Source organism: Notolepis coatsorum, assembly GCF_963971535.1.
Source record: "Notolepis coatsorum genome assembly, chromosome: 14".
NCBI classification, from domain to species: domain Eukaryota; kingdom Metazoa; phylum Chordata; class Actinopteri; order Aulopiformes; family Paralepididae; genus Notolepis; species Notolepis coatsorum.
In genome coordinates this window covers 24213096-24225609 of record NC_140178.1, presented here as the reverse complement: position 1 = coordinate 24225609, position 12514 = coordinate 24213096, and the positions used below count along the sequence as shown (strand labels likewise).

At 42.8% G+C, this 12514-nt stretch overlaps 1 protein-coding gene across 2 annotated transcripts in view; it reads left to right on the top strand.

The window, feature by feature from the left end:
• LOC311241149 (uncharacterized protein) overlaps positions 1 to 12514 on the top strand; it is a 41416-nt gene extending 28902 nt beyond the window's left edge. For both annotated transcript variants that reach the window (XM_084329875.1, XM_084329874.1), the window contains exons 11-13: positions 5053 to 5164; positions 8262 to 8417; positions 8548 to 12514. In XM_084329875.1, the coding sequence (XP_084186001.1) occupies positions 5053 to 5164; positions 8262 to 8417; positions 8548 to 10051 (1772 nt within the window). In that variant the 3' untranslated portion in view covers positions 10052 to 12514. The remainder of the gene's footprint in view (positions 1 to 5052; positions 5165 to 8261; positions 8418 to 8547) is intronic.

The following is a 12514-nucleotide window of genomic DNA, read 5'->3' as shown; positions in this document are numbered from 1 at the left end:
TGGCAGACAATGTGTTAATCGTTATTTCTTTTATAGTAGTAGTTTATTTTTTTTCCCAGTTATTTCTTTTATTAGCAATATCCATAAATTTTTCATCCATCCAGCCTGACGTTATCATTGGGAATGGGTCTGAGCTCGAAAAGGGCAAATACCGCCGCCTATCGTCTCCCGGATGGTATTGCACATCATTGGATTGGGTGAGGCTGCCACTCTCGCCCTAGAAAGGAAGGCAGTGAAGCATGACTGGCACATCCTACACAACACCACAACAACAGCACCTATGAGCAGACTCAAGTCCCGCCACCCCTACAACAAGGTGGCACAAGAGATGCTCCGTTCCACCACTGAGGACCTATCCAGAAATGGATGGCTGGCGGCAGCCTGGAAGAGAGAGTGGGAGAGTGCTGGGCCAACCCGTATCCACCACCACATCTGGGATCCAGGAGATGGCGCCACAGGAGACTATCTTCCACGCCGGCAATGGGTTCTGCTGAACCGTTTAAGATCTGGGGTTGGTCGCTTTAAAGCATCATTAAAGAAGTGGGGCCTGGCAGACAGCACTGCATGTGAGTGTGGAGACCCTGAGCAGACTGTTGACCACATCCTGACCATCTGCCCCCTATACAAACCACCCTCGGAAGCCAGCCTCTTTGATGTGGGACCAGAGTTAAGGGCATGGCTACAAGATACGGAGTTGGACCTCTGACGTTACACGAAAGAAGAAGAAAAAAACTCCGCTCCCGGGGTTTCCCTTCTCGGGCAAGCAGTATCTGTTAACACATTCACTGGAGAGGCTCGGAGCAGCTTTCGATTATGTGTTTTGGTGCTATAACGTTGGATCAATAAACGCGATCAATATTTGGAATGGCGATCAGGAATTGGATTAATCTTTTTGCAGAACATCTGATGTGAGGTAGGACTCTGTTACCAGTCTTGGTTTAATCAGATGTGTTTTTCTCCGCCACCGCAGTGTGTGCGTAACGTTAGCCGTATCCACGGCATGGATAATCGATTTTTCAGCCCGCTTCTCTAGCGTGCATAAGTACACATATACTATCGATAATCTAGTGTTTATTTGAAAACTATTCATAAATCAGCCGGAAAATGACGACGTGTTGTGTATTCCAGTAAAGGGCTATTATCGTGGAATTTCTCTGGAATTACTAGACATCTCCAAAACTATACTCTTATTCAAAACGGTATAAAACGGAAATGTACCATCAGTTTCGTACATGTTGACTGCAAACAAGTCATTGATAAGCGAGGGGTGTTTTAGACCCATAGCCATAATTTAAGATGTAGTTTAGGCGTTCGCAAATTTCCCCGTCCTCCCATTGACTTCCTTACTGGCACGCTAGCCCTAATATGGTCAAAGGGGCGTGACTCTGAATGAGTTAATAAGGAGGCAGATTATGCAAAACATAAAGTGAATGAGGAGGATGGAGAGTACGAGTGTGATGAGGAGGAGATGGAGATTGGAGAGACTTTGACGATCTCTTTGATTGTAACTGCAGGAGTGTCATAGTGTAATTCTAGTTAGCTGCAGCGGTGATGTCATAATAGAACCGGTTAGAACAGGCTAGAATGCCCTGGAACATTGTGATGTCATAATAGATCGCCCATAGTGTAATGCCCTGCTGCATTGTGATGTCATAATAGATCGCCCATAGTGTATAAATAGGGAGACCCTATAAGGTTCGTTCCTTCACTTCTCCACCATCTTCAGACAAGCCACATCGACACCAGAGCTCCATAACTGTCCTCTCATATTTCATGCAGTCAACAAGGTACGTTTGGGGCCGTAATGCGCTTGTAGTTAAGTTCATTGGGTTAACAACCACCCTTGCAACGACCGATAAATTGTATGTATGTTGTTATGGTTTGATCCGTGATTGATTGTATTTCATGTATGTTTTCACAGTTTTACGGTTCGGAATAAAGATGTTCTGTTCGAACAGAAATAAAGCCAATCAGTAAAGATCAAAGACGAGTTGCGTCATCATTGCAAGAGATGCAGTTACAATGATTATGATTAGTAGTTTAGGTTTTAATGTTGTGCCAACAGAGATGTATTTAGTTTGAACCTTAACAAAACATTTCACTGGATTCCAAATTGTATAGGAAAATGTGTTAATTTGTCTAATGTAGGACGAATTAGTCTTTTCACATTAGTCTTCCACTTTTGGCCTTGTTTACACAAAATCTACAATATTTAGGGCATGATACAATCTTTATTAACATTGTATTTCAAATATTAACCTCAAATTGATCTCATCCGATGGGACTACATTTGAGTAAAGTGGGAAAATAGAGATGTGATCTAAACATTTTCAGTTTCTTTTTGCATTTTCTTGTCCTGAAATAGAATCAAGATGTGTTTGAATCTTAAAAATATAAATTCTACTGAATTCCTTGGGTCAATATTGTTTGGGGAAATGTTTTAATTTGTCTCTATGATGTTTTTCGTTCAGGATAGGTGTAATAAAGGGTTAAAAATAAACCCCATGGGGGGCGCCCCAGTGGCGAACCACATAGCGCGCTCAGCCGCGACACGGCCGACCCAGGTTCGACTCCCGAACCCATCGTTATTTGCCGAATGTCTTCCCCCCACTCTGTCTCCCATTCCTCATCTGTCTCTCCCTACTGGACTGCCCAGTAGAAATAAAGCGATAAAACGCCAAAAAAAAATCTTAAAAAAAAGAAAGAAAAAAAAATACCATGAGACATTATTTCAACCGGTTACCTGTTAAAATCTTAAAATAGACACTTCAAGGATTAAGAAAAAAACGGTGGCGGAAGAAAATCCAGACTATGCAGGTGGACCTTGTTTCTAGACTATATAGTTCATGGAAATGTCCTGGAAAATGATTTCGCAAAAAGAGTAGGAACCCTGTTGATATGGTGCCTCCTGCTTAGGGTTGGGTACCTTTCCCATTTGAACCGGTACCTGTGAATCGATACCGGTACCCGACGGTACCTTTTTTCTGTACTTTAATCTCTACCTCAGTTGTAAAAAAGAAAAAATTCCAAACTTCTAATTTTTATTTATTATCATTATTATTTATTTAGAACTATTTGTTAAAAAGGGAAACTATTTTACTATTTCTTTCACTATTTGGGCACTTTTACACAATTCCTGTGAGTTTATGGAACACCTCTGTAATTTTTTTTAATGCATTGTTTTGTATTTCTAATGAAGTCCTCAAAAACAGCATTTTTCTACCTCAAGATCTTAAGCCGTTTTGAGCCTGGGCTCCAACCACAATGGTAACTGTGCTGAGTGTGTGAGTCTCAACATGCAGCTGAGTCTCTCTGACATCACAAATCAGCACATTTTCAGATGACTCAGTTCAGTGAGGGTGAATATTGTGAGAGAATTGGAAGAATGCGCCAATATGAGAATTAGAGACATAGATCATATTAATATAAGTCCACATAGCTAGGAAACAATGCTAAACACTGAAAAAGGCCATTTATAAGATAGTTCCCCTTTAACACATCGAGAGCCACGCCCATTGACCAAATTAGGCCGTTCGTGCCAGCGCTTTAGTCCAGTGGTTCCCAAAGTCGGGGTCGCGACCCAAAGGTGGGCCGCGAGCAGCCACGGGTGGGCCGCGAGATGATTAAAAAAATAATTTTTATTTTTTTTTTTTTTATTTTATATTTTTTTATTTTATATTTTTTTTATCAGGCCACTGAACTTAGAAGCAGGCCAGGACAGTGTTTCTAGTTGTATTCTAAAATTCTATTCTATTGTATTCTAAAATGTGACTATATGGTTTTATATTAACTTAATAAATAAACAAAAACGAAAAATCTACTTATTTCAACGAACATTTCAAACTAAATAACAGATTATGCACATAAAACGCTGAAAACAACCGAAGCAACAATAGTATTTTAATGAGGTTATTATCATTATTATTTTGCAACAAGTTAGCCCTCTCATAAATAGCACATATAAATGAATAACTAACTTGAACTAACTTAATAGGATTGAAGTGATATTTGGCTTAAAAAATCGGTCGCCTGGCAAAAAAAAAAAAAAAAAAAAAGGCCAGACGATGTGCATTGGGCCGGGGCTCTCTGACGCCTTATTTTCTGGGCCCCGGCCTGAAAAGTTTGGGAACCCCTGCTTTAGTCAATGGGAGGACGGGGAAATTTGTGAACGCTTAAACTATATATTAAATTATGGCTATGGATCTAATACACCCGTCGCTTATCAATTACTTGCTTGCAGTCAACATGTACGAAACGGGATTGTTTTTTCATTGGTACATTTCCGTTTTATACCGTTTTGAATAAGAGTATAGTTTTGGAGATTTCTAGTCATTCCAGAGAAATCTGCGATAATAGCTCTTTAGTGGAATACACAAAACGCGCTGTAATTTTTCGGCTGATTTATGAATCGTTTTCAAATAAACGCTAGATTATCGTTTCAAATCGGTACTATACTGCATTTGCAGAATTGCAGGGGGGGGGGGGGTCTTCCTTTCTCCCTCCCCCTCTACTGGTTCAATTAACGTTTTAAGTAGCAAAACGTTGCACTATAAAAACGAACTTGATAGTAGTTAGTTGATGATAATAAACATTTAACTTCATTAGCTGAAGTATTCAAAATAATTTAAGCCATTCTCTTGTGTGTGCACATGTCCCATATCTGGTCTTTAGAAAGACTAGATGATATCAGGAGTTTGATAGTATTTACTGAGGATTGCCAGATAATGTTATTTAAACGTTTGATTGTTTGACAGTTGTCATTTTAATTTGAATGCTTTAATTCATTTGACTCATTGTTATAAAGTTTGTTTGAGTGCAATACTAGTTTTACAAACGTTCTCCAGCATTTTGAATGCCATTGCATTTTATTTATTTATTCTCGTCATTGTTTGTTTTAAAATAAAGAACAATAATTAATGACATCTGAGAGTGTTTCCCTGATTTTGAGGGAAAGTATCAATTCATATCAGTATCTTATCGAAACAAAAATGTTGGTATTGTGACAACACTACTGTGGATTCACCAAGGTCCCTGGTGCACTTCTCCCCTCAGTGGCCACTCTGGTGAAGACGCTAGACAAGTGTAAACTGCTCGGCTGGATGGAGCAGATCACCGGGAAGGGACTCCAAGGGACCTACCAGCTGTCATTCCCCTTCTACCCGAGGTACATCAACCACATTTCCCTGTTCGATCAATGCATCATGTCATTTGTCATAGAATAGTCTCCTATGTGTAGTTGTTGTTGATGGAGAAGCTGCTAAAGGTGTTGTTTGATGTCATAACATGATTCATTTTCTTTCTTGTAATCACCTTTGAAGAGACTTATTCATTATGCATAAACCTTGACTACGATTGTTATTAGAGTGGATTTTCATCTTTTCATCAACTCAATTTAAAAAGCTGTAGCCCTGTTTTCAATCCGATTTGATCAGTTTCAAAATGGCGGAGCTCTTGCGACATTAAAAAACCTACTGTACGGGGTGGCTAGGTGGTGGGCAAGGCGCTCACCACAAATGCAGGAGAAGCTGGGTTCGAGCCCAGCTCTCCGCATTGCTATCAGCTTGGTTGGTCGTTCATACTAATACAATTGGCAGTATTAGGGGGTGAGAAGCTGATGGGTGGGGATCGGACGTTGTGGAAAGCGACTCCTACAGGTCGGTTGGTGCGCCTGCGCAGCAGAATCCGGAAGCGACGGGGGCGGTGTGCCCTCCCACGCAGACCCCCGATGCTGAGAGATCGTGCTGTGCAGGTGAAAAGATGCGACTGCTGCTTCCTCGAGTACCGGAGGGGACACGTGATGTAAGGCTTCGTCCACATTGCAGCCGGCTTGTGGGAGGCATGGCCTAACAGCGTTCGAGACAGGGGAGGGTAGAATTGGACGATACGAAATTGGGATGGGAGAAAAAATTGAAAAAAATGGGAGAAAAAGTAGATTAAAAAAAAACCTACTGTACATCAGGGCTGACCTTCGAAGCTTTTTTTGGCAATCGAAGCTTCGGGGCCGAGCTTCGATTTTAATTCGAAGCTTCGAGAGAAGAAAAATTTATAATATTTTTTTTTATTATTATTTTTATCTTATGTTGTGGGACTTGTACAGCACTTTGGTAAACTTTGTTGTTTAAATGTGCTCTATAAATAAAGTGGATTGGATTAATTAATTAAGTAGCCCCTTTCGTGACTGTGACGCAGCCAACAAGGTTTCACTCGGCTGCGCTGCTTGGGTGCAGTGGGGCTGCTCTCACAGCCAACGACATGACATTACATAATTATGTTGCAACCTTAAGTTGTTGTAGAGTTGTGATATGCCATTTTCTGCTGGCACTCTGCTTTTTGGGCATTGTCTTTGGATATTTTAAAGTGTAACCACACGTCTGATGACTTCTTCGTCGACATGTCTGTTGCAACTTCGATTTTTTTTTTTTTATGTTCGAAGCGTTGAAGTATTTAAGACAGCCATGCTGTACATACAGTAGATTTCATTCTCTGTTCCTTATGCACGCCTGGTGATACTAAATCCAAATTGAACTCGGGCATTTGAAAGATTTGGCACAATCCATAAATGTGCGAATTGGCTATAATAAGGTACCGGTAATTTATAAGCCTGCTATTCTATATTCTATAATAATATTTCAAATTGCATTGGTCCGGATGGGAGAATTCAGTACTGTATCTACAAAACCTGTTTAATCATCTTCCCTTTATTAATTTCGTTCGATTTTTTTGTACACATGATCTCAAGAAGGTACTGAATGAGCTCAGTGGCAGTTTTTCATGTCTGGTCATTTTTTGCATGGTGTTATTCACTGTCGGATGCAATGAAAAATCATAATTCATATTCTGTTTCATCACAATTTAAGCAAGCCTAGTAATAGACACAATATTTCTGACACTTGGGAGTACATTCACTGAGGTCCATAGATGTCCCTAGATACCAAGAACATGCAAATGGACCTTGTAGAAGTGGAGCAATATTCCATTTACTTAGGTATGTATTTTAGGTGGATTTTCAGAAAATAGGGCTCCGGGCTTAAGAGGTTAAATCTGGATTTAGTCATTTCCTCTCGGTTTTACGATGAAAGAGAGAGAATTAGCATTCTTATTGTCGGTAAATCTTAACATCGGTAAACAAACGTGCTGAAAATATACACCTTGACTGCTGTTTTGATAGGGTTAAGGTCTTTACTCTTGGCTACATTTGAAAAAGAAACGCAACATTAATTAATATGTCTGTATTGATCGATTTATGATCAAAAACCTACAGGTTACGGGGCACCCAGAAAAGTGGCCATTTTCTTTACTTGAACATGAGGACTGCATACTTTTTTTTTGCAAATCTTAGCTTTATTCTTATAGCACATGCATGAGCCTGGTCTATTTTGAAAGAGGAAAATCACTTGGTGCTAATGAAATAAAGTAACATAGGACTGAACTTGAGTTGAACTTGTGTACTAAAATTTTTCTGTAGTGGTTGCAATATATAAAGAAAATATGTATACACTGGAAACCACCGGTTCCATAGCCTGAAGTCTTATGTAGTACAGGTAAAAATTGTATAAAAATACGTTCAGAAATGGGTCTTTGGAGAGACGTCAAGAGTAAAACCGACAACAACAAAAAATGCACTTGTTTTTACTCGTCAACTTTCAGCTAGTTCCCTTATTTGCACCCCCCCCCCCCCCCCCCCCCCCCCACGTGGGGTATCATTGGAAAGCTACACTCATTGGCTACAACGCTGATCCAATCATTTTCGCCATCAGCGGATGATTCGCAGTTTTGGAGCGTCGGGAGTCCGGGGTGGTCATCCGACGCACGCGTGTAAAAAGATGCTTGCCTGACATATTGTCATGTAACTCGAGAACCAGGCATGGATTTGGTCAAATGAGGTGGCGTTGACATGACAAAAACAAGCATACTTGCATGTAGAGCTGTCGCGTTATTGATTTATTTTCTTGCCGCACAAATTTGTGAAGCAATTCAAACTATTGCAGTAGCCACCATAAAGAAAATCCCCCACATATCTTTCTCCCTGAAGTGTAGGTCAGGACGTAGCTCTTCTACAGTCTGGAAGGGCATTTTAATGTTGCACTTTCAAAACGAGTCCAAATCCTCTTGCTGGAGAACGTTTTCCTAAAACGAAATAGTTGGTGAGCTGAACCTGTATCCTGCAGTCAGCCATAGATCTAGCAAATACTGTATGCCATTGCCCACGCATCTGAAAGAACTGTTCTACATGCATTCTTGTATCTTTTCTCATCCCACAGCCCGGCCATTTTGTACCCTGACAAAGTCATAGCACCACGGAAGAAGAGCGAGAGAGCCAAGAGCAGGTGGCAGGATCATTCCTCTGATGAGGAAGACACGGATGATGATGAGGAGGATGACGAAGATGATTATGATGAACCTCCCCCGCCAAAGAGGTGCGTCTGAAAGTCCCAGTTTCATCTGGAGTTTCTATTCATTTGATGTAGGCTTGTTTTCCGCTGTCAGTCTCACACTAACTGTGCTGGAAATGACGCTGGTGCTGTGGTTTTATTTGATTGTTTTCAGAAAAGCTCTTTCAACGACACCTCGTCGCCCTCCACGCAGAAAGACTCTAAGAACCACTGGCCCGCCGAAGGCTAAGCCTAAGGCCAAGAGACCCGCCCCCAAACGGAGGGTTGCCCCTTCGGCCAAGAAGGCTGCCGCACCGGCCAAGAAGGCTGCCACACCGGCCAAGAGGGCTGCCCCTCCGGCAGAGGAGTCTGCCGAGGAGTCCGCTGAGGAGTCCGCAGAGGAGTCTGCCGAGGAGTCTGCTGAGGAGGCCTGGGTTCCAAAGAAGGCTGCCACTCCAGCCAAGAAGGCCAAGAAGGCTGCCACTCCAGCCAAGAAGGCCAAGAAGGCCAAGAAGGCTTCTCCAGCCAAGAAGGCCAAGAAGGCTGCCACTCCAACCAAGAAGGCTTCCACTCCGGCCAAGAAGGCTGCCGAGGAGTCTGCTGAGGAGTCTGCTGAGGAGTCTGCCGAGGAGTCTGCTGAGGAGGCCTGGGTTCCAAAGAAGGCTGCCACTCCAGCCAAGAAGGCCAAGAAGGCTGCCACTCCAGCCAAGAAGGCCAAGAAGGCTTCTCCAGCCAAGAAGGCCAAGAAGGCTGCCACTCCAGCTGAGGAGTCTGCCGACGAGTCTGCCGAGGAGTCTGCTGAGGAGGCCTGGCTTTCAAAGAAGGCTGCCACTCCGGCCAAGAAGGCTGCCGAGGAGTCTGCTGAGGAGTCTGCCCAGGAGTCTGCTGAGGAGGCCTGGCTTCCAAAGAAGGCTGCCACTCCAGCCAAGAAGGCCAAGAAGGCTGCCACTCCAGCCAAGAAGGCCAAGAAGGCTGCCACTCCAGCCAAGAAGGCCAAGAAGGCTGCCGAGGAGTCTGCTGAGGAGTCTGCTGAGGAGTCTGCTGAGGAGGCCTGGCTTTCAAAGAAGGCTGCCACTCCGGCCAAGAAGGCTGCCGAGGAGTCTGCTGAGGAGTCTGCTGAGGAGGCCTGGCTTTCAAAGAAGGCTGCCACTCCAGCCAAGAAGGCCAAGAAGGCTGCCACTCCAGCCAAGAAGGCCAAGAAGGCTGCCGAGGAGTCTGCCGAGGAGTCTGCTGAGGAGTCTGCCGAGGAGGCTGCCCCTCCGGCCAAGAAGGCTGCCCCTCCGGCCAAGAAGGCTGCCCCTCCGGCCAAGAAGGCTGCCACTCCGGCCAAGAGGGCTGCCCCTCCGGCCGAGGAGTCTGCCGAGGAGTCTGCTGAGGAGTCTGCTGAGGAGGCCGCCCCTCCGGCCAAGAAGGCGAGGGCTGCCCCTGTAGCGCCAAGTAAAGCCACGCCCGTCAAGAAGGCCAAGAAGGCTGCCACTCCAGCCAAGAAGGCCAAGAAGGCTGCCGAGGAGTCTGCCGAGGAGTCTGCCAAGGAGTCTGCCAAGGAGTCTGCCGAGGAGTCTGCCAAGGAGTCTGCCGAGGAGTCCGCAGAGGAGGCTCCCGCAAAGAAGCTCAAAACACCGGCTGTTAAAAAGATGACCAAAAGGGGATCCAAACGGTCTGCGTCACGAAAGTCGTAAAAGGCTGAGCCCGCCAGAGAAGCTCTGCCTCTTTGTTCTAATTTTGGGTCATTTTCTCCCTTTTTTGAGGGAACTATAGGATGTTTTTGGTAGAATATGTTTCCTATCATTTAGGTTTTTCATTTTAACTTTTTTATTTTATTTAAATTGTTTTGATGCAAAGCACCTCCATGACCGGCAATGTCACTAATTCACTCACTCATTCAGTCATTTGCTCACACTCTGCCCCCTAGTGGTGTCCCCCAGGCATTAGCGCTACATCAACGTCGATCACACTTGCACACAACGAAGACACGGGGTACCCAGAGCTATAGCCGTCTCGAGACCACGGTATGAGTGCTCCCGGTAGAAAAACATTACATTAGGTTGAACACCGTTACATCTTACTGGTATTCTGGGCCGTGTTTTTAGGGTAGCGCGTTTTTTTCCACTTTGTCCTTTCCATTTGCGCTACGTCGCCCCCATGTAGGTGGAAACTCAATTGAAGTTTGTTCGTCCACATAATAATAGTTTGCTACTGCAGCTCCGTCTAGGCCTTCTCCAAAACAATGCTAATATACAGGGTCCGTAAATGTTTTGTTCCAAAGGGCATAATGATTACACAGTGGCTCCAAGAAAAGCACATATCCATGTACAAACCTCAATTGAGTTTTGACCGACATGGGGGTGAGAACATAATGACCGGAATTATTCTTTTTAAAGTCAATGATTTTATCACTTTGTTCCTTTTTTTTCCCCTGCTTCTGGTTGGTAAAACAACAGCAGAGGTCCTATGTAATGTAACTACAGCCATGCTGTGGCTTGTCTTTTCATGTTTTATATATTCCATTCTTATCTACCCTTCCAAATGTTGACGGCACACATTCCTAATGGTGTCAAATGCTCTCCTTTTTACAAGAAAAAGAAAATGTATCAACTTTTACTTCAAATATTGATTTGCTAATTTTAAACTGATATGATGGATAAATCTTTTTTTTTACTTTCAATTTGTTCCCATGTCCTGGTAAACACTGGCATTTAGTTTGGCCTTGAAGTATCGGAATAGATTTTTAAAGTGGCCCAAAAATCAGTGCCAATTTATTTTGCACGAAATCTCACAATTCAAACTGTTTTGCACACATTCATTTAGTTTGACAGTTATTGAGAGTAAATGAGTTTGAATATGGCCACCAGTAATCTATTAACCTCTTAAAATTCTGCCCCCGGGCCGTCGCAACACATTTACAGCCGTCGGCAACACGCTGTGTTGTGTCTCAACCAACGCATCGGTTGAAAGCTAAAATGGCCGCCATTTGATTGACACACCGCTTGACCTATTACGTGCTTCCAATCTCTGGTTATAAGACTAAACAGCCAACGAGTGTCAATTTAAAAAAAAAATAATAATAATTACCACCTCCGTTCTCACCTCAATGACCGGACAAATCACCACTGACTCTGAAAATGATTGACCATTTGTGTAGCCGATGAAATTCTGAAAATAATGACGTCTTACTTGAGTTGGGTTTTCTGAGACCGAGAAGTGGTAAAATAGAATGAACATGCGCCTTTGTCACTCCTATGGGGGTTGAGGGTTTGTTTGTGTATGTGACGAGAGATGAGGGGGGGAGGGGACTGAGGTAGTGTTGACTCTCACTCCTTTTTGGAAAAATGCCTAAACATACCATTACATAAAGATGTGTAAAACACAACTTTTTTGTGATATTGTTATCGACTTTGGACATGTTCTAGGTAAGACTTCAGCTAATAACTAGAGTAGATGGATCTGCAGGCATCCGTTTGCAACATAATTCATATAAAAAAATATATATTATTTCGTGTACAAATCTCTAACTCTATGACAATAGCATCATCAAGTTTCCTTTCAAAAGAGGCCAGACTTGTGCATCTGCTACAAATGGTTCCAGAATAGTGTCCAATTTACTTTCAGTATGCAATCGACAGGAGTTTTATGCTAAATTTGCAGGACTGTTAAGAGTTTAATGCAACACAAGGATTCAATGTCTCAGATGAAATCTGATGGCCATAATCAAACTCGAATACGCTCAATAACTCAAACTAAATGAATGTGTGCAAAAGAGTTTTGGATGTGTGAGATTATCCACGTTTTTGGATGTGTGAGATTATGTGCAAAATAATCGGCATCGTTTTTTTGGTGAAGCTTTTTAAGTTTTACTATGATGAAGTCCATTTGAATCTTGAAACCTGCAGAAATGAGTTTTTATTTGAGGAAGCACAGTCTAGTATTTTCTCAAAGATAACTACTACATTGTAACAAAACATGTTTTTTATTTTCGTGTGTGATCAAAAGAAATGAGCTGAATTTATGGGCCGAGAGCTAAACGCCAAGTTGTCTGAATTGTTATTGTTAACAAGACTGATGTATTGAAACTCATACATATTGTGCACGTAACCTCATTATGTTAAGACCCCCCCCCCCAAGTCATGAATAAAAATGGCTAT